Source organism: Quercus robur, chromosome 11 (assembly GCF_932294415.1).
Source record: "Quercus robur chromosome 11, dhQueRobu3.1, whole genome shotgun sequence".
Classification (NCBI taxonomy): Eukaryota; Viridiplantae; Streptophyta; class Magnoliopsida; order Fagales; family Fagaceae; genus Quercus; species Quercus robur.
This window is the reverse complement of record NC_065544.1, coordinates 12950071-12973234: the sequence shown is the minus strand read 5'-3', so window position 1 is coordinate 12973234 and position 23164 is coordinate 12950071. Positions and strand designations below refer to the sequence as shown.

At 34.7% G+C, this 23164-nt stretch overlaps 2 protein-coding genes and 1 pseudogene across 2 annotated transcripts in view; all 3 read left to right on the top strand.

The window, feature by feature from the left end:
• The window catches only part of LOC126705686 (disease resistance protein RGA2-like), a 43531-nt gene extending 28852 nt beyond the window's left edge, over nucleotides 1–14679 (top strand). The window contains exon 3 of the mRNA XM_050404831.1: nucleotides 13865–14679. Within this exon, the coding sequence (XP_050260788.1) occupies nucleotides 13865–14658 (794 nt within the window). The 3' untranslated portion in view covers nucleotides 14659–14679. The remainder of the gene's footprint in view (nucleotides 1–13864) is intronic.
• The window catches only part of LOC126705691 (allantoate deiminase 2-like), a 45247-nt pseudogene extending 22690 nt beyond the window's left edge, over nucleotides 1–22557 (top strand).
• Nucleotides 571–6371, top strand: LOC126705690 (allantoate deiminase 2-like). The gene is made up of 12 exons (XM_050404836.1): nucleotides 571–862; nucleotides 1560–1642; nucleotides 2479–2582; nucleotides 2652–2736; nucleotides 2877–2993; nucleotides 3527–3636; nucleotides 3717–3822; nucleotides 3962–4048; nucleotides 5345–5587; nucleotides 5697–5822; nucleotides 5900–6061; nucleotides 6145–6371. The coding sequence occupies exons 1-12, from the start codon at nucleotides 586–588 to the stop codon at nucleotides 6265–6267; spliced, it is 1623 nt and encodes a 540-aa protein (XP_050260793.1). The 5' UTR covers nucleotides 571–585; the 3' UTR covers nucleotides 6268–6371.
• Nucleotides 22558–23164: the final 607 nt, after the last annotated feature.

Here is a 23164-nt window from a genome sequence, read left to right as displayed (position 1 = left end):
TGAGCACGCGCTCACGCGCGTGCTCAGAGGCTAGTAACTATAATGTGTCTGATTAACAAGTGTCAAAGTATATTGATTAAGATTGAATTTTGAGCGCGTGCTCAGAGGCTAGTAACTATAATGTGTCTGATTAACAAGTGTCAAAGTATATTGATTAAGATTGAATTTTTATTACTACAATCAATCAGTTTAGAATTCATTTATTAACTTCTGCTATGTTTATTTATTTATTTATTTTTTACAATGAGACTTGCTCAATTACTGTGCCAACATCTGCTCAAAATAAATAAATAAATAAATAAAATAGTGTGCCGACACCAATAACAAAAACTAAACTATAATCTAATGTGAAACAAATTTCTTTGTTAATATGGGAATCACAAAAAATGAAAAAAAAAAAAAAAATATATATATATATATATATATATATATATGGGACTCACAAAAGATAGGCCCTACTGCCCCCACCCTTATTAGTCTTAGAGCAGAATATGAAATCACGTCACGACTCACGACTCACGACTCACGAGGGAGCAAGCCTCCACCACTATATGATCTCTCACGCATTGCTTGGCTGGCGTTCAAATGGAGGATGCGTCAATACTCAGAACTCACGACAAAAAAAAACACACTCACATTCCATTTATTGGCCGCCTCTCTGTCTCTGTCTCTATCTCTAACTCCTTCTCCTTCTCTGCCTTATTAAGACCCTTCTACGCTTCTAGCTTTTCCCATTTCAATTTCATCTTCATCACTATCATGAACACCCTCTATTCCTTCATTCAATTCAAATATCTGCTACTCTCTCTCTTACTGTTACCGTTATCTACTTCTTCTTCTGCTTCAGCTTATATATTTTCTGGTATTTCCATTCTCTTCTTCTTTTTCTTCCTCAATATCACTCCAAATGTACATATAAAATAAGAAAAGAAAAACAGCAGACAATTTTTTTTTAATGTATATTGGCAAAATATGAATATTCACATCAAATTCAAAGATGGGTTCTTTTGGTTTAGTCCTATGGTTTACTTATTGTTTGTTTCTTAGATTAATAGTTTTGCCTTGGACAAAAGACAATATTGGCAAAAAATGAATATTTGCATCAAGTTCAAAGATGGATTCTTTGAGTTTAGTCTTATGGTTTGCTTATTGTTTTTTTCTTGATTAATAATTTTGCTTGGACAATAGACATATATTTTTTTTAATGTATATTGGCCAAAAGTGAATATTCACATCAAATTCATAAATGGGTTCTTTTAATTTAGTCATATAATTTGCTCAAATTTTTTTCTTGATTAATAATTTTTCTTGGATAATACACATTTTTTTAATGTATGTTGGCAAAGAGTAAATATTCACATCAAGTTCAAAGATTTGCTTATTTGATTAATAATTTTGCTTGGTTATTGATACTGACCTTTTCCTCTGCATTTGAATTGAGTCCATGAAAGTGACGTTTTTTATTGTTGGGGTTTGAATAATTTTCTTGTTTAATAATGGTTATTAGCTTAGCCTATGTTATGATGATGATGATGATGGAAATGGTTTGTTTATTGAAGATGGTGAAATAAGCAGTAGGAATGATTTGTTTCGTGAAATCTTAAGGGATGAGGCAGTGGCAAGGCTTAATGAGCTTGGAAAGGTATAAAATTCTAGACCCAAATTAAATTTCTGACATATTTCTAATAAGTTTTATTAGGTAGTACTGCTAATGTTAATTTAATTACTACTGAATTAAAAATATTTGTGGGTTTTGCTGCAATAGCATTGTGGAGAATAGTTTGCTAATTATATATATATATATATATATATATATTTTTTTTTTTTTTTTTTTTAAATTAGTGTTTATGGCCTCAACTTTGGGTGTCATTTGGAGTACTAATTTAGCTGTCATCTATAGGTTTTTCTGTCAGTAAAAGCATGATTTGAAAAAAAAAAAAAAAAGATTTTGACCACCTTGTCAATGTTCCATTAAATAAGATGTATGTTATTATTATTATTTATTGATGATGTACTTCTTCAATGATATACGAGTTGAATTTCTGTTAGATGCTGAAAGGAATACAGGAATCCAATTTTTGCAACAACATTCAAGGTTTTCAATGCCTTTTTTCTCAGCCAATTGGGCAATGTTGAATATTGATTTTTTTATTTTTTTATAAATCCTCTTAAAATTTTGCTGCCTTACCCTCAAACAGCTATGATTTTGCATAAATCAGAACAAATATGTTATATGTCTGCAATCAAACATAGTCTGTATCACACTGTCGCATATATCTCCTGCCCCTAAGATTAAAATGCTCAACTTTCAATGTTTCTATAATCACCATTCAAATGGTAATCACCCCTTGAGTCTGGCCACTGCAATAAGTTAAAGAAAAAAGCTGCATTGAATTTTCCTCGGCTTTACTTTACACAATATGTAAATTGTGCTGTGTGGTTATTTGTGAATGTTAATGTTGTTGCCTGCATAAGCAGGTAAGTGATGCAGATGGCTATCTTGAGAGAACATTCATGAGTCCAGCTTCTTTGAGGGCTGGTAACCTTATTCGTGGATGGATGGAGGATGCTGGTTTGAGAACGTTAGCTCTCTACCTTTTTATGTTGTAAACAGTGTTGGAAGTTCGACTGATGTTTATGTTGATTTCCAGTTGGGTAGACCAGTTGGGCAATTTACACGGTCGAGTTGAGGGAATGAATGCAAGTGCTGAGGCTCTGTTGATTGGTTCTCATCTGGTGATGCTCTCTTTTTTTCCCTATTTTTTAATTTAATATTTAGTTTGCATACAAATACATAAATACACGCCCACACACAGAACATGCCACGAAGACATATTTCATCAATATTGATATGGGATATCCCTTCTTTATGATAGGATACTGTTGTTGATGCTGGTATATTTGATGGTTCGCTAGGCATAATCTCTGCATTATCTGCTCTGAAGGTTTTGAATGTCAATGGGACAATGGGAAAATTAAGGCGGCCGATTGAGGTCAGTAAGATAACAACTTCGGAACATTATATTTACTTTGTTGGTCTTGATTGATATTTAGTGGAAGAAGATTAATCTTTGTCTCTTCAGTAACATCTGGGAAAACCTTTTTATATCTGCCTTTTAACTTGTAGGGAAAATATTTAGGATATGCTTTCCATCTTTTGGGTTCCATTGACTTAAATTATGGTATAGTCTCGTTTATGTGCAAGAAAAGCATGTTACACTGTGGGAAGAGATTTAAAATCCTGCTATTGGCGAAACAAATAGATTACATGGATGAAATACAAAGGAAATATATTTTGAGACTCTGAAACATATATGTGAAACCTGATCTCTTGAATACATCAGTTCTTATTTTTTACTCTATTCTCCATCTAGAGCTTTAATTGACGCAGACTTAATCTTGTCCTGAATTGTTTTTACAGCACTGCAATCTGATTCAGCTGTAAATTTAGATTTGTAATATGTTGGAGGTGGTGGCTATGCAGCAATTCTGATTATAGATGTCAATGAATTTCCTACTATTTCAGGTGATTGCATTTAGTGATGAGGAGGGAGTGAGGTTTCACTCTACTTTCTTGGGCAGTGCTGCTTTAGCTGGTGTTTTACCAGTTACAGCCTTGCAGATATCTGACAAGAGGTTTCCCTGAATAACTTTGAGCTTATATCTACTCATTATTCTGTTTATTATCAGTTTATTCATGCATAATCCTTTTTTAGTGGTGTGACAGTGCAAGATGCTCTGAAGGAAAACTCCCTAGAAATTACAGAGGAAAACTTGTTACAGCTCAAGTATGACCCAGGGTCTGTCTGGGGTTACGTTGAGGTATAACAGTCTACACCAATTATCTTGTGAACAAGGATGTACTGAATATCCTTTTTGTATTCAGCAATAAATTAAGTTATTTTAGCTTCTAGTATTCTGGGTGTGCATATTCAGTTCTTGTATTGGCTTGATGCTGCAGGTTCACATTGAACAGGGTCCTGTACTAGAATGGCTTGGTTTTCCTCTTGGTGTGGTTAAAGGCATAGCTGGCCAGACAAGACTAAAGGTATATAAAATTCTTCCAGTGTTTATTTTTTATTTTTTATTTTTTACAGTAAAAGAGGTTTACTTGTATTTTGCATGATATTGCCATCTAAAATGTTTGCAATTCTCCTATCTGGTTTTTTTGCCTGTGTTCTCCTTTGAATTACATTATTTTATAAGTTCCTTAGCTTTGTTATGCTTATTTTCTTTTCAGTGTTTGTAAAGTTTTAAATCTTGCTGAAAGATTGTCATATATACTACCATCGTCCCATTTTATTGGTTTCAAGTCCATTTTGGGATATCTTAGAATATTGTCTGCATTGATATGTCAATAGACACAACTTGCCCTTGCATTTATTCAAAAGTCGATACCCTTTTTTCCATTAGCTTTATTTGAGTTTAAATTATGTAGCATAGTTTTGGAAATTTATACCTTTTTATTAGAAGACAATACATTAAATGATATTCCCATAAAAAAGTTGTATTTTCTAGATAAGATCAATAATATGGAACGGAGAAAATGTTGTATGATTGTACAAATTTAAGTGTGCATGTCGATGACTTGCATGTGAGTATGAGCTAAGAGAATTTTATTCTATAATCATTCTAGCTCCCATATCAGTCCTATTCCATGCCAAAACAAAACCTTTTTTTTGGGTTAATATATAAACTTGTAGTGATCCTCTTTCTGCCCTATCACCTTCTTGTGATATTTGGTTCTGTTTCTCCATCCTTTTGGCAATATTTTGTGAATTTTCTTGAGTACAGCCCATATAACAATTGCGAAGGAGTATACCAATAGTTATTCATCACTTGTAGGCTCATTATAATCTTGTTATTCAGAACTTTCCTGCAATTGTATAGCACCATTGTTCCAATTCTTTACAACAGACAGACTTGATTTTGGTGAGACGTTTACTGTGCCTTAATTATTTTGAGTATGAGTTTCGCCAAGCTCATGTAAGAATTGGAGTGCCAGATGGAAACTTTCTTTACCAGCTCAGGATTTAATACCAGAACTTGGTCTTGTAAGGTCTATATCCAAAATACACAAAACTACAAACTGTAGTTTGTTATACAAATTGAGATATAATGAAATCAATGAAGAGGAAGCATAGTGTCTCGTTTTTGGAATTATGACAAAACACCTAGGATAGGCTAAAGTTAATTTTTGTATGGAATTTTCAACTCTACACATTTCTGCCTGGAGCATGTAAAGATAAGTGTAAATCAATGATAATATGCAGATGCTGATCTTATATCAAAATTGATATAATCCTTGGTTGTTGATGTTTTTGTTCCACATATATAATTGTAGGTTACAGTGAGAGGTTCACAGGGGCATGCCGGAACTGTTCCTATGTCTATGCGTCAGGATCCTATGGTTGCTGCTGCTGAATTAATAGTACTGTTGGAAAGTATCTGTAAAAACCCTAAAGATTTTCTATCTTATGATGGTCATTGCAATGATATATCACTTGAATCACTTTCCAGTTCTCTAGTCTGTACTGTTGGAGAGATATCAACATGGCCAAGTGCAAGTAATGTCATTCCAGGCCAGGTAAGAACTTTTATCTATGACTATGCTGATCTTGATAACAAAGCTCAAATTGGGATACCTTCTTGTTTATTGATAATGTCTGAATTCACAATGGACTTGTTGGAAAAAGGTGACATTCACTGTGGATTTACGAGCAATTGATGACATGGGACGTGAAGCTGTTATCTATGAATTATCTAATCAGATGTATAAAATATGTGAGAGGCGTTCTGTTTCATGTATCATCAATCGTAAGGTCTGGGACTTTATCTCATTATGCATTTCTTTTGTAACCCTCATAATCAATAACCTGGTTTGTTGTGGACATTTCAGCATGATGCGAATGCAGTGGTTTGTGATTCTGAATTGACTTCTCAGCTGAAGTCTGCTGCTTACTCTGCACTCAAAAAAATGGCCGGTGACATTCAAGACGAAGCACCTGCCTTAATGAGTGGTGCAGGACATGATGCAATGGCCATGTCTCATTTAACAAAGGTTTGTCCTGTTTTGCTTCATCGTCGACTTTTAGGAGGTGATATTTCATGTTATATGATAATAATCTGCAAAAACTTGAACAGGTTGGAATGCTGTTTGTCCGGTGTCGTGGAGGTGTAAGTCATTCCCCTGCAGAGCATGTATTGGACGAAGATGTTTGGGCTGCTGGTTTGGCAATCTTGGCGTTTCTGGAGACTCAATTGTAAAGTTAGAACATTTGTTGTCATTAATGTACAGTAGAGCAGTCATGATATCATCAACAACGATTCAATAACTAATCCATGATCTAGAAGATGAAGATCAGTGTTAAGTTCTTAGCAATTCAGAAATGGATGAAAAGAAGAATGAAAATGAGAAAGAAAATGAGAGTTACTTCAAGGGTAACCACCTACTGAGCAATAGGGAGAGCTTGTGAAGAATAGAAAGAACAAGCTTGGTTAATTTTCTGGATATCCTTCATTCTTAGTCCTCTTATATAAAATTCTCCCTCCACAACTCTTAACATTTCCTGCCTAAAGAGTACTTACTAACTAATTGAAACTTTGACATCAGCATAACTAACTGACATTAGCTTCAGCTTATCTAACTAATCCAGCACATCAGAAGTACTAACATATATTGCAATACATGTTAACCTTCAGTACGTCACATTTGGATTCCTAACAATCAGGATGAACCAGAATTAGAGAAAGATACTGATTTTATAACATAAGAATACAAAGATGGTATATAAAACATAAGCATAACAATCCAACAAACAAAATGGATTTTGAATGGTTTATAAGTATCAAAATATTATGCAACAATTCAAGGAAAAGTGTTAGTTATATTTGTGTCTAGGGCTGAGAACAGGTCGGTTTCAGGCTCGGCCTGCACTTCAACCCGATAAAACTCAAACCTGTACTTTTTAACTGGCCCAAAAGTTTGGTTTAATGAGCAGGTCAGTCGGGTCTCGGGTTAACTTGTCGGTCCCTTCCTATTTCTTTTTTTTTTGGTGTGTGTGTGTGTGTTTGTGTGGGAGGGGACTATTTTGGACTTTGTATTCTTTCTATTTAAAATTAGGGTATATTGCAAATTACACCTCTAAAGTTTAAGGTGTTTGCAAATTACACTCCTAAAATTTTAAATTACACCCCTAAAATTATTCAAGCCCAACAATTTGTTAACTAGTATTAAAAAAAGAAAAAAAAAAAAAACAAATTAAATCGGGTGTGTCGTGTTTAACACGATATTGACTTGAAACCTGAATGAGACCCACTTGTTTGAACCAAACCCAGCCCAAACATCCAACTAACCCTTTAGGTTAGGTGGGTCCTTGCTTACCTCCTATATGTGTTATACCTTAAAGGGACTAGTCAAATTGAGGATTTTTATAGTTGTTAATAAAGCTCAAATCTACCAAGTAAATGCCCAATATGGGACTCATCACACACCCACACAACACGCACTTAGACAATATCCAAAATAGATCTGGGGGGTCACATATTCAGACACACTTGTTACTGAAAGGGTACGGTTGTTCTATAAATACATACCTACGAGAAGGCCTTAAATAGTAATTTATTTTACTCAAAACTATTTTCAACTTGTACATGATTTTGACCCGATTGACACATTCACAAAGCCTCCATCATACAACAACAAGCCTTAATCCCAAATTAAAATTTGGGGTTAGCTATGGATCCTCAACATATAGTTAGGAACAAGGCCAGTCACATGTATTCTTTTCCTCCATTTTATTATATTTGAAAGCGTATTCTCAATTACTTTCTTAATTGATAAATTTGTTAACCAAACACAGAAACATCATCATATTGAGATAATCATTGTTAGGAGTAGTGCCTTAACACTCAATTGAATGGCATTATTTTTTTTAATAATAAAAGTTGTTTTATTTTTTAGATTGTTTTTTGCATGAATATTTGAATGTTATATATTCTAATCTATGAGAGGCATTGTATTTAATATAGGTATGAGAATGAAATCCGCATACAGAAGATCTAAATCATAAGTTCCTCATAAACTTATTAATCTAGTTCGAAATTGGTGATGAAATTAGGCATTTCATCTACAAAGACTACAACATATAAATGATGAGAACTTATCTTAATCATGGAAGTGGAGAATTCTGATTAACAAATATGTTGGTGTATTTAAATTATGTGGGATACATTAAACTAGATCATTGTGAGATTTATTATTCTACTAATATAGTCACGTGAACTTATATATATATATATATATATATATAAATCATGACTACTATTTTCATGGACTCTCAATTTTGAGTAGATGATGAATTCAAACATGAATTTTGCTTGCTTTGATGTATATCAGAGTGAGGTCTTGCATGGTCAAAACATGAGAATGTTAGGCAATTACACATAGTGTTCTTGGAACACATACTCTCAAGACAGAATCCATAATTTGTTTTTAGAGACACAAAACATTCCAATGAGATAGATTTAATGAGAATTGGTTATTTAGTGTGTTGGGTCCAACCACTTTAATTAAGAGTTTCTAAATTTAAATTTCATAAATATATGAATAATCAAAAGATTAAACTGTAGACTTTTTTTGTTCCACTATAAATGATTTTATGGAGGGGCCAAATGCTAATATAATAGAGTCTTGGGATAAATCTTTGATTTAATAACAACCTAGATTGCAACCATAATTTTTTAGTAAAATAAATTATGATTAATGGTAACTTTGTGCTAGTCATTAGTTACAAGGAGATTCAAGGCCCATTTGAGATAGTGTTTTTATTTTTTCTTTGGTCCCACCTCAAATCACATTCTAAAAGCCCAGGTAAGATGGCCCACTAGCTAATCCAAGTATAAAAGTTATTAGTTTAGTTGAGAAAACCCTAGTCTATACTCTATAGAACGTTTAAAGAAAAAGAAAGACCACCGCGCATTTTTGATGCGATGATCATTCCACAAATTTAAGTGATTGTGAGGTGTGGGGAGCAAGTGTTGGGGCTCAAGTCTCAAAGAAGGAGCTTCACATACATATAAACTTAGACTAAGATAGAGTACAATTTTCTATCTTGTATTAAAAAAAAAATAATAATAATAATAAAGTTCTCTCACACTCCCTAACAAACAAGGCTAGTGGATTTGATTATTAAGGAAGAGAGCCCACACTCTTAGGATTCTATTGGTCATTTAGGTGACGATCAAGGTGTTATCAAGATCAACAAAGCTGCAACATTAATTTGTTTTGAAATCTACTACCTCAACGTTAATTGTATAAAAGCCCTCTACTATCGTACAGAATTCATTAAGTCAATAATAATAGCAATAGTTCATCCGAGTCTTCTCTATCTGTTTTCTTCAACCTCAATCTAGACCTTTCTATAATATTTCAAAAAATTTTTTTCTAGTCTTTGTTTGCAAAGCCATACATAGTATCAGAGCCAATGGCTACCAATACAACACAACCAACTGTTGGTGTAACAAAACAACCTTTAGTCTAAAACATGTCGAATATGATAATGGAGAGTCAAGTTAAATGCGTAAACCTCAAATTGTCCTTAGTTTAGCTTAATAGCCCTAAGGATTTTTAGATATGCGTGACTAATCACTCCTTAAAAAACCAATGATACATGAAGACTTCCTAAAACCGATAAAATGATAAAAGATGCACTCACATACACAATTCACAAAATCTCAAGCATTTCAAAAGCATCACACACTAGGCATCGAAATCTGGTTTCCGAAATTTTGCATTAATTCCATTACATCACATAAGCCAAACGTATATTTGAGTTCAAGTTCTATGGTTGGGCTTTAGTTTCCCCCAAGACCTTTGTCACCTCCACCCTTGCCACTGCTCCCTCCTCCTTAATGGCCTCCTCCATGTCCAACATCCTTTGTGTCATCTACCTGGTTTGATCCTTCTGTGTGAAGCATTCATTTGCACAAGTAAAATGAGCTCATTATAAATTTTCTATTTATAAATGTTAAAAATTTACAAAAGCCTTTCACAACAGCATAATTCTTAATGTAAAAATAGAATATATACATTGGAAAATGTGTTATAAGTATTTTTAAAATAAAAAATAACTAGGTAAAGTATGTGATACAAAATCTGGCATAGATATATGTGAGCATGAACTACAAATGTTTTCTTTTCTGTATCCAAAATCAATCGTACGTACATGTGAGTATTATGAATAGTTTCAATATTCAATCACTTTTTCACTTTAAAAAGTGGGAAATGGAATTAGAATCCATGTTCTCTATAAAAAATGAATCCAACCATATCACTAAAATACAAAACTATTAAGGCTCTATTTGATTGAAAAGATGGAAAAGTGGAAGAATAGAAAATACTTTAGTTTATCATCTTGTGTGTTTGGTTAGATGATGGAAAATTAAAATGATGAAAAATAAATATAAAAATTTCCTCCTTTTTGTTAAAAAGTAAAACTAGAGGAAGAAAAATGTAATTTGCATGAATTTTTTGAAAAGACAAACAAAAATGATAGTTGGTGGCTACTTGTAGGGGGAGTGGGGGGAAAGAGAGGTAATAGAAGAGAAAAAAAAAAAAAAAAAAAAAAAAAAAAAAAAAAAAAAAAAAGAAGAAGATAATAAAAGAGAAAAAAAAAGTCTTGGTGTGTAAGGACAAATAAGTCATTTTGACTTAACTATACATTTTCACCTTAGTTTTCTTCCAACTTTGGGAAGAAAATGATTTGGTGAGCTAGGTCCGAAAGTATCTGGCCCCACCTTTTTGCTCCATGTTTTACATTGTTAACCAAACAAGACAAAAATTGATGTTTTTTACCTATAATTCTGTCAAAGGTTCTCCATCCTTCTATTTTCACCCCAACCAAAATAAGAGCCTCTACAAATGTTCATCTCAAACATATTAAAAGTATTTGGCTTTACAAATGCATTGAAATTTTTTGGTCTCACTGACATAGCATTAACATTTGAGATAGTGCTCGACTGGACCCATCATAACCCAAAAATACAGAGGATGGTGTCAAAATTTGTGAACCTCTACTTTTCCTTAGCTTTATGTCCCAGTATATAATCCTTATTTTCCTTCGGTGGATCAAAGATAGTGACTTTCCCCTCAATTATTGAGCAATACTGGGGCCTTCTTGCCTTTTTCTTTTGTCTTCACAGAAACCATTATTGAGGAGTACATGGGGCTGTTGTTAAAGTAGTAATTATTGAGCAGAGGAGCCGTTGTTCACATTTATCTGTTGATTTCTAAGTGGACTCTTGACTTTACATAACTAGCCAAGTCTTCCTTCTTCACAGCCACTTTAATCTTCCTCCTCTCATATCTCAAACTACTCTCTATCAGCTAAGCTTGATACATTTTCTTTCATCCAACAAGAACAAATGGCCGATGCAATCCTGTATGGCGTTGTACGGAAGATCATTGAAAGCTTGGGCTCCTCCACTCTCAAACAGATTGGATCGATCTGGGGTGTCAGCGATGAGCTCGAAAAAATGAACAACACTGTTCTCACTATTCAAGCTGTGCTTCAGGATGCAGAGGAGCAGCAGGTCCAGAACAAACAAGTCGAGCACTGGCTCAACGGGCTCAGAGATGTAGTTTTTGATGCAGATGACTTGCTGAGCGAGTTCTCCACTCATGTGTTTCGGCGTAAGGTGATGGGTGGTGATAAAATGGCAAAGAAGGTACGCATTTTCTTTTCAAGTTCAAACCAACTGGTTTTTAGTCATAAGATGGCTTGCAAAATAAAAGCCATGAGGGAGAGGCTTAATGATATAGCAGATAATAGGAACAAATTCAAATTGATAGAGCGTCCTTTAGAGACACGGGCTGTGACTAGGGAGAGGGAAACTCACTCGTTTGTACCTGATGAAGATGTTATCGGGAGAGAAAAGGATAAGCAAGCCATCATAGATCTGTTGTTGGACTTTGATGTGGAAGATAATGTTTCATTCATATCAATAGTGGGAATTGGTGGGCTAGGAAAAACCACACTGGCCCAATATGTATTCAATGATGAGAAGGTCCGAACTAATTTTGAGTTGAAGATATGGGTGTGTGTCTCTGATGTCTTTGACATTAAAAAAATTGTTGAAATGATAATTGGATCTACAACTGGTAGAAAGCCCGAAAACCTAGACATGGATCCATTGCAAAATGAACTTCGTGAAACTCTCTGCCAAAAGAAGTACTTACTTATATTGGATGATGTATGGAATGAGGATAGTGAAAATTGGTATAATTTGAAAATTTTATTAATGGGTGGTGCAAAGGGAAGTAAGGTGGTGATAACTACACGATCCAAGAAGGTTGTGGAGATTACTAGTACCTCATCCTATTTTCTAGAAGGCTTGTCAAGGGATCAATCCTGGTCATTATTAAAGAAAATGGCATTTAAAAAAGGCCAGGAGACCATCAATTCTAACCTCAAAGCAATTGGGATGGACATAGTAGAAAAATGTCGAGGAGTGCCTCTTGCTATAAGGACGATAGGAAAAGTCTTATTCAAAAAAACTGAAGCTGAGTGGTCATACATCAAGAATACTAAACTCACAGATGTAACTGAATTAAAAGATGGTATTATGCCGATTTTAAAATTGAGTTACGATTATCTTCCATCGCATTTAAAATGTTGTTTTGCATATTGTTCATTGTTTCCCAAAGATTATTCGATCAATAAGTTGACATTGATACAATTATGGATATCACAAGGTTTTATCCAATCATCAGAGGAGAGTCATCAACTAGAGCATGTTGCCAATGAGTACTTCATGGAGCTACTTTGGAGATCATTCTTCCAAGAAGCAAAAGAAGATGATGAAGGCATGATTAGGAGTTTTAAAATGCATGATTTAATTCATGATCTTGCACAATATGTATCAAAGACTGATTGTATACTAGTTGATACCAGTGCAAAAAATGTGAAAGAAAAAGGACGCCATCTATCATTTTTATTTTACAATGTTTCATTCTTTGAGGAGAATTTAAGCACGTTGGTTAGAGCAAACAAGATACGAACATTTATATTGGCATACGATGAGTGGAAATATGATCAGGGAACAATTGAAGAATCAACTCTCAAAAAACTTATTTCTACTTTTAGATACTTGCGTGCATTAGACCTACATGGTTTAAATATGAAGGTGTTGCCAAATACCATAGGTACTTTGATGCATCTAAAGTACCTTGACCTTTCCTCTAATGATATTGAAGTTCTCCCTAGTTCTATTACAAAATTGGTGAATTTACAAACATTAAAGCTCTGTCATTGTAGAGAGCTTAAGGAATTACCGTTAGATATTCAAAAATTGGTTAGCCTTAAGCACCTTGACTTAGAAGATTGTGAGGAATTGACTCATATGCCATGTGGATTAGGGCAATTGACTTCTCTTCAAACATTAAACTTATTTGTTGTGAGTGAGGGTCCTGTAGCTTCTTCCAAGCATTGTGGTGGGCTAGCGGAATTAAACAAGCTAAATGACCTGAGAGGAAAATTAGTGATTGAAAACTTGGCACGGGTGAAAGATGCCACTCCAGAATTCGAGGCTGCAAATTTGAAGGACAAGCAACGTCTCAGTGAGTTGGAATTATTCTGGAATCCAGAGAGTGATGATGGTGTAGATGCCAGTGATTATGAAAATTCCATGGATAGCCTCCAACCACACGAGCATTTAAAATCTTTGAAAGTGGTCGGGTACATGGGTGTGAGAGTTTCAAGTTGGCTTTCATTCTTAACAAATCTCGTTGAATTAAGCATATACAATTGTAAGAAGTGCCAATATTTGCCACCGTTGTATCAATTCCCATCTCTCCAAAAACTAGATATTTGGAATATGGATGGTCTGGAGTACATGACAGAGGGGGATATGAATGATGAGATATCTGCTTCACTGGCATCACCATCAACATTTTTCCCATCCCTTCAAACACTCTCCCTTGGTAATTGTCATAATCTAAAGGGATGGTGGAGGAGTGTGGATAAGGGGAATGAGGCAACAACGACATCAACAATATCATCATCATCATCATCATCATCAACTAATCACTATCACCAACACATGCCGTACTTTCCGCGTCTTTCTTCTCTTATTTTACGGGAGTGCCCTAAGATGACTAGCATGCCGCTATTTCCAAATCTTGAAGGAAGGCTTCTTTTGAAGAATAGCAGTTGGAAGGCATTGGAAGAGACAATAGAGATGAATAATAGGGGAGGAAGGGCTTCTTCATTTCCGTCCTCTTCCTCTTCCTCTTCCTCCTCCTTCTCCCCTCCTCTCTCCAAATTAAAGTATTTGCAGTTGTGGGGAATTCCAGAGGAGTTGGAGTCTCTGCCTGAGGAGTGGTTTAAAAACCTAACTTCTCTTGCGACATTAACCATTGGGGGGTGTCCCAATCTGACGTCACTTCCCGAAGGGATAAGTCACCTCACCTCTTTACAGAGTTTGGATATTGAGGGCTGTACCAATCTGACGTCACTTCCCGAAGGGATGAGTCACCTCACCTCTTTACAGACCCTAGATATCAGGGGCTGTTCCCCACAATTAATGCAAAGATGCGAGAAGGAAAAAGGAGAGGATTGGGATAAGATTTCTCACATCCCAAATCTTAGAATATATTGAACTACTGCATACACTTCCCTGGTATGTTCTTCACTCTTCTCTGATTTTATTTTATTTTTTTATTTATTTTTTTTTAACTTCTTTGATAATTTCTGTAATTCTAGACGCAATATTTTCAAAGCACAAGCAAAACCAAAATTAAAAAACTCTATAATTTCTTTTTCCATACACAAAATTAAAAAACAGAACTTTAGGTTTTCTTTTTCCCCAGTTTCTTTTTCTTCACCTAGAAATAGCCTGGCTTTCTGAATGTGTGATTGATGCTCAAATTGCAGAAAGAACAAGAGGATTTCAAATGGGAAGATAGGAAAGAAGAAGAAAGCGTAAGTATTATATAAGCAAAACTCTATATATATATATATATTCTTTGAAATTGGGATTTGGTTAATTTGTTTTGATTTTAGTTGTTTTTATGTAAAAATATGAAATTTTATATAAATCTTTTCGGGTTTCATTTAAAAATATACACTTTTTTACTTGCTGGGTTCCATTTTATGGGCATGTTTGCAGTTATTCTTGACGTTTCAGAAGTTAGTACACGATATTCTTCTAGACAAAAAATGGCTGATTCAAACATGGATGATGAAAAGACAAAAAAGTAGCACTGGTGCGTTTTTTTTTTTTCTAAGAATATGTTTATGATCCGTGTACTTCTATTAATAACCTCCTCCTGCCCTGTGTGATCAGCTGTAGCATTATTAGGATTACAACTGTGGCTTTCTACTTCTTCAGTGTGCTAGAACCCCTGTTTCAACCTGCATTATTAGGATTACAACTGTGGCTTTCTACTTCTTCAGTGTGCTAGAACCCCTGTTTCAACCTTCTCTTGGTAAACAAGAGTTGCCATGTGAAGAAAAATATTGACCTATTGTGTCTACTGGCAAAACTAAAATTTTATAGTTTACGATAATAGCTTGGTTCACATGGGTATAAGAAAATATTTTGAATTATTGAACTAATGAATTAAGGAGGGGCATACTATCTAAGGCAAGATTAATGTTACAGTGTCTTTTAGATAGCATTCAAAGGTACTTCTCCTCTTTTAATGTCCCTAGTGTTCTAAACTTGCTTGTTTCTTCTTTCTTATCTGTTGCACTATCCACAGACCATTTCCAATGATTTTGGGGTATCATGAACTTGATTATACTGTTTGAAGAAGATATTGCAAGTTGGTCATTTCGGGGCATCTTACACTGCACTAATAATTGGGTTTAAGGATTTCTAGGTTGAGATTAAGCTTAAAGAAAAGCTAGATATGGTTATAAACTTTGCAGAAAAAATGCAAAATGGATAGTAAAAAAGAAGAGTAAGAAAAAAAAAATAGAGAGGGAGAGAGAGTGATGAGACAAGATTGCCTCAGAATCAGACAAAGGCCTTTTTGGAGTTTTAGCTAGAAAATAATTACTAGAATCTTTATTGTCAATTGGGTTGAACCACTTAAAATTCTTAATTATCGATGTTTTTAGTTGTTTCCATTTCTTGCTTAACGGAAATGACATTTTCATAGTGTTTTATTTTATTTTGATGCTGATGTTTTGGAAAATTTATTTACTATTTCTTTACGCAGGGATATTTTGAAGTGCAAAGAAAATTTTTGAAAGAGTGCCAGCAGGAAACAGGAGATGATTGCTAAAAACTTCTAACATCCTAGGTATGTGCTTAATTCTTTATTCTATGCTGTTTTCTTATGATGTGAACATCTCAGTTGATCTCATATGCAGAACCAATTGAGGCATAGGAAAACTTAGGTGTCAGAATTAGTGCTTATTTAAACTTTAGGGCTCTGTAATCAGGCAACAAGTCAGATAATGAAGCATAGGGAAATCAAGGTTTTTAGCTTACAATTGTAGCTTGGTTCATAAGGTGTATAAGAAAAAGACTTGAAATTACAGAAGTAATGAACAATGAAGTTTATGCAGGAAAAAAGCAAGGTTATAGTGTCCTTTAAGCTCCATCCAAAGGTAGACCTTTTATGTCATCCTAAATTTCTTGACTTTGGAGATTTCTTCTTGGTTTGGTGTTGCAGTAGAGATTCATAGGCCTTTTCCAATAAATTTGATTCTCATAATTGTGAATATAATTTTAGAAGGTATGTGAGTTAGTCTAACACCATCAGGCATTGTCCTACATTAATAATTAGAACTGTCAGGGATTTTAAGGCTGAAATCAGACTTAAGAAATAGCTGGTTGTGGTTAAAATTCTGCATAGCAAAGCAAAATATGTGTGTGTGTGTGTGTGTGTGTGTGGAGAGAGAGAGAGAGAGAGAGAGAGAGAGATTGCATATATGGAACTCATGGCTTAGAGAGAGACTGCGTGAAGGTTTGAGAAGAGTGTGATTTCCATGCGCAGTGGCTCTAAGCAGAAAACCTTGTGAAACAGGTTTCATCATGGGCAGTGAATTTGAGAAACAAGACAGCAACATCATTTCAATTTTTCTTGAATTATTGCGCTTTGATGATTTGATTGGTTTTAAAAGTTGTATGGAAGAAGAATGTCATTATATTGATGAGGGAAGCTTGTGGCATGGGAGGAGAATTGGGTCAAAGATGATGGGATTTAAAGAGAAGATGATGGGCTTCTGCACTTCCTTTTGTTGCTGCCGTGGACTTTGCCATTTCAAGTGAGGTTATTAAGCACTTGCTTGAAGCTTTCTGCACTTCATTTTGTCTTTTTGCACACTGTTGATTATGTACAGTACACCTTGTTCATCTTATTCTTGCTGTTTATTTTCTCTATAATAATCGTATTTAAATAATATTGTGTAATAGAACATGTATTTGGTGTGGATTTGATTTCCATCTTTTGGGTTCCATTGGCTTAAATTATGGTATAGTCTCGTTCATGTCAAGAGAAGCATGTTACAATGTAGGAAGAGATTTAAAATCCTGCTATTGGTGAAACAAATAGATTACATGGATGAAATACAAAGGAAATATATTTTGAGACTCTGAAACATATATGTGAGACCTGATCTCTTGAATACATCAGTTCTTATTTTTGACTCTATTCTCCATCTAGAGCTTTAATTGATGTAGACTCAATCTTGTCCTGAATTGTTTTTACAGCACTGCAATCTGATTCAGCTGTAAATTTAGATTTGTAATATGTTGGAGGTGGTGGCTATGCAGCAATTCTGATTATAGATGTCATTGAATTTCCTACTATTGCAGGTGATTGCATTTAGTGATGAGGAGGGAGTGAGGTTTCACTCTACTTTCTTGGGCAGTGCTGCTTTAGCTGGTGTTTTACCAGTTACAGCCTTGCAGATATCTGACAAGAGGTTTCCTTGAATAACTTCGAGCTTATATCTACTCATGATTCTGTTTATTATCAGTTTATTCATGCATAATCCTTTTTTAGTGGCGTGACAGTGCAAGATGTATGTTATTATTATTATTATTTATAGATGATGTACTTCTTCAATGATATACGAGTTGAATTTCTGTTACATGCTGAAAGGAATACAGGAATCCAATTTTTGCAACAACATTCAAGGTTTTCAATGCCTTTTTTCTCAGCCAATTGGGCAATGTTGAATGTTGATTTTTTTTTTTTTTTACATCCTCTTAAAATTTTGCTGCCTTACCCTCAAACAGCTATGATTTTGCATAAATCAGAACAAATATGTTATATGTCTGCAATCAAACATAGTCTGTATCACACCATCGCATATATCTCCTGCCCCTAAGATTAAAATGCTCAACTTTCAATGTTTCTATAATCACCATTCAAATGGTAATCACCCCTTGAGTCTGGCCACTGCAATAAGTTAAAGAAAAAAGCTGCATTGAATTTTCCTCGGCTTTACTTTACTCAATATGTAACTTGTGTTGTGTGGTTATTTGTGAATGTTAATGTTGTTGCCTGCATAAGCAGGTAAGTGACGCAGATGGCTATCTTGAGAGAACATTCATGAGTCCAGCTTCTTTGAGGGCTGGTAACCTTATTCATGGATGGATGGAGGATGCTGGTTTGAGAACGTTAGCTCTCTACCTTTTTATGTTGTAAACTGTGTTGGAAGTTCGACTGATGTTTATGTTGATTTCGAGTTGGGTAGACCAGTTGGGCCATTTACACGGTCGAGTTGAGGGAATGAATGCAAGTGCTGAGGCTCTGTTGATTGGTTCTCATCTGGTGATGCTCTCTTTTTTTCCCCCTATTTTTTAATTTAATATTTAGTTTGCATACAAACACATAAATACACGCCCACACACAGAGAACATGCCACGAAGACATATTTCATCAATATTGATATGGGATATTCCTTCTTTATGATAGGATACTGTTGTTGATGCTGGTATATTTTATGGTTCGCTAGGCATAATCTCTGCATTATCTGCTCTGAAGGTTTTGAATGTCAATGGGACGATGGGAAAATTAAGGCGGCTGATTGAGGTCAGTAAGATAACAACTTTGAAACATTATATTTACTTTGTTTGTCTTGATTGATATTTAGTGGAAGAAGATTAATCTTTGTCTCTTCAGTAACATCTGGGAAAACCTTTTTATATCTGCCTTTTAACTTGTAGGGAAAATATTTAGGATATGCTTTTCATCTTTTGGGTTCCATTGGCTTAAATTATGGTATAGTCTCATTCATGTGCAAGAGAAGCATGTTACAACGTGGGAAGAGATTTAAAATCCTGCTATTGGTGAAACAAATAGATTACATGGATGAAATACAAAGGAAATATATTTTGAGACTCTGAAACATATATGTGAGACCTGATCTCTTGAATACATCAGTTCTTATTTTTTACTCTATTCTCCATCGAGAGCTTTAATTGATGTAGACTCAATCTTGTCCTGAATTGTTTTTACAGCACTGCAATCTGATTCAGCTGTAAATTTAGATTTGTTATATGTTGGAGGTGGTGGCTATGCAACAATTCTGATTATAGATGTCAATGAATTTCCTACTATTGCAGGTGATTGCATTTAGTGATGAGGAGGGAGTGAGGTTTCACCCTACTTTCTTGGGCAGTGCTGCTTTAGCTGGTGTTTTACCAGTTACAGCCTTGCAGATATCTGACAAGAGGTTTCCTTGAATAACTTTGAGCTTATATCTACTCATGATTCTGTTATTATCAGTTTATTCATGCATAATCCTTTTTTAGTGGCGTGACAGTGCAAGATGCTCTGAAGGAAAACCCCCTAGAAATTACAGAGGAAAACTTGTTACAGCTCAAGTATGACCCAGGGTCTGTCTGGGGTTACATTGAGGTATAACAGTCTACACCAGTTATCTTGTGAACCAGGATGTATTGAATATCCTCTTCGTATTCAGCAATAAATTATATTATTTTAGCTTCTAGTATTCTGGGTGTGCATATTCAGTTCTTGTATTGGGTTGATGCTGCAGGTTCACATTGAACAGGGTCCAGCACTAGAATGGCTTGGTTTTCCTCTTGGTGTGGTTAAAGGCATATAGCTGGCCAGACAAGACTAAAGGTATATAAAATTCTTCCGGTGTTTATTTTTTTATTTTTTTACAGGAAAAGAGGTTTACTTGTATTTTGCATGATATTGCCATCTAAAATGTTTGCAATTCTCCTATCTGGTTTTTTTTTTCCTGTGTTCTCCTTTGTATTACATTATTTTATAAGTTCCTTACCTTTGTTATGCTTATTTTCTTTTCAGTGTTTGTAAAGTTTTAAATCTTGCTAAAAGATTGTCATATATACTACCATCATCCCATTTTATTGGTTTCAAGTCCATTTTGGGATGTCTCAAAATATTGTCTACATTGATATGTCAATAGAAACAACTTGCCCTTGCATTTATTCAAAAGTCAATACCCTTTTTTCCATTAGCTTTATTTGAGTTTAAATTATGTAGCATAGTTTTGGAAATTTATACCTTTTTATCAGAAGACAATACATTAAATGATATTCCCATAAAAAAGTTGTATTTTCTAGATAAGATCAATAAAATGGAACGGAGAAAATGTTGTATGATTGTACAAATTTAAGTGTGCATGTCGATGACTTGCATATGAGTCTGAGCTAAGTGAATTTTATTCTATAATCATTCTAGCTCCCATATCAGTCCTATTCCATGCCAAATCAAAACCTTTTTTTTGGGTTAATATATAAACTCGTAGTGATCCTCTTTCTTCCCTATCACCTTCTTGTGATATTTGGTTCTGTTTCTCCATCCTTTTGGCAATATTTAGTGAATTTTCTTCAGTACAGCCCATATAACAATCGTGAAGGAGTATACCAATAGTTATTGTTATTCAGAACTTACCTGCAGTTGTACAGCACCATTGTTCCAATTCTTTACAACAGACAGATTTGATTTTGGTGAGGCTTTTACTGTGCCTTTATTATTTTGAGTATGAGTTTCGCCAAGCTCATGTAAGAATTGGAGTGCCAGATGGAAACTTTCTTTACCAGCTCAGGATTTTATACCAGAACTTGGTCTTGTAAGGTCTATATATTAAATACACGAAACTACAAACTGTAGTTTGTTAAACAAATTAAGATATAAAGAAAACAATGAAAAGGAAGCATAGTGTCTCGTTTTTGGAATTTTAACAAAACACCTAGGATAGGCTAAAGTTAATTTTTGTATAGAATTTTCAACTCTACACATTTCTGCCTGGAGCATGTAAAGATAAATGTAAATCAATGATAATATGCAGATGCTGATCTTATATCAGAATTGATATGATCTTTGGTTGTTGATGTTTTTGTTCCACATATATAATTGCAGGTTACAGTGAGAGGTTCACAGGGGCATGCCGGAACTGTTCCTATGTCTATGCGTCAGGATCCTATGGCTGCTGCTGCTGAATTAATAGTACTGTTGGAAAGTGCCTGCAAAATCCCTAAAGATTTTCTATCTTATGATGGTCATTGCAATGATATATCACTGGAATCACTTTCCAGTTCTCTAGTCTGTACTGTTGGAGAGATATCAACATGGCCAAGTGCAAGTAATGTCATTCCAGGCCAGGTAAGAACTTTTATCTATGACTATGCTGATCTTGATAACAAAGCCCAAATTGGGATACCTTGTTGCTTATTGATAATGTCTGAATTCACAATGGACTTGTTGGAAAAAGGTGACATTCACTGTGGATTTACGAGCAATTGATGACATGGGACGTGAAGCTGTTATATATGAATTATCTAATCAGATGTATAAAATATGTGAGAGGGCTCTGTTTCATGTATCATCAATCGTAAGGTCTGGGACTTCATCTCATTATGCATTTCTTTTGTAACCCTCATAATCAATAACCTGGTTTGCTGTGGACATTTCAGCATGATGTGAATGCAGTGGTTTGTGATTCTGAATTGAGTTCTCAGCTGAAGTCTGCGGCTTACTCTGCACTCAGGAAAATGGCCGGTGACATTCAAGATGAAACACCTGCCTTAATGAGTGGTGCGGGCCATGATGCAATGGCCATGTCTCATTTAACAAAGGTTTGTCCTGTTTTGCTTCATTGTCGACTTTTAGGAGGTGATATTTCATGTTAAGTGATAATAATCTGCAAAAACTTGAACAAGTTGGAATGCTGTTTGTCCAGTGTCGTGGAGGCTTAAGTCATTCCCCTGCAGAGCATGTATTGGACGAAGATGTTTGTGCTGCTTTTTTGGCAATCTTGGCGTTTCTGGAGACCCAATTGTATAGTTAGAACATTTTTTGTCATTAATGTACGGTAGAGCAATCATAATCTCATCAACAATGATTCAATAACTAATCCATGATCTAGAAGATGAAGATCAGTGTTAAGTTCTTAGCAATTCAGAAATGGATGAAAAGAAGAATGAAAATGAGAAAGAAAATGAGAGTTACTTCGAGGGTAACCACCTCCTGAGCAATAGGGAGAACTTGAGAAGAATAGAAAGAACAAGCTTGGTTAATTTTCTGGATATCCTTCATTCTTAGTCCTCTTATATACAGTTCTCCCTCCCCAACACTTGAAATTTCCCGCCTAAAGAGTACTAACTAATTGAAACTCTGACATCAACATAACTAACTGACATCAGCTTCAGCTTATCTCACTAACTAAACAAACACATCAGAATTCCTAACATACATTGCAATACATGATAACCTTCAGTACATCACATTTGGATTCCTAAAAATCAAGATGAACCAGAATTAGAGAAAGATACTTATAACATAACAATGCAAAGATGGTATTTAAAACACAAGCATAACAATTCAAAAAACAAAATGGATTCTGAATGGTTTATAAGTATCAAAATATTATGTAATGATCCAAAGAAAAGTGTTTGCCGTATTTGTGTTTAGGGCTAAGTACCGGTCGGTTTCAGGCCCGACCTGTACCTCAACCTGATAAAACTCAAACATGTACTTTTTAATTGGCCCAAAAGTTCGATTTGATGTGTGGGTCAGTCGAGTCTCAGGTTAGATTGTGGATCTCTTCCTCTTTTATTTATTTATTTTTATTTTTAGGTGTGTGTGTTTTTGTGTGAGAGGGGGTTGTTTTGGACTTTGTATTCTTTCTATTTAAAATTAGTGTAAATG

What these genes read in the sequence shown, in the direction of transcription:
- LOC126705690 (XM_050404836.1), top strand. Translation starts at nt 586, where the DNA reads ATGGAGGATGCGTCAATACTCAGAACTCACGACAAAAAAAAACACACT. An exon ending in AATTAAGGCGGCCGATTGAG is followed by an intron (nt 2,994 to 3,526) that starts GTCAGTAAGATA and finishes CTACTATTTCAG; the next exon opens with GTGATTGCATTTAGTGATGA. An exon ending in CATGTATCATCAATCGTAAG is followed by an intron (nt 5,823 to 5,899) that starts GTCTGGGACTTT and finishes TGGACATTTCAG; the next exon opens with CATGATGCGAATGCAGTGGT.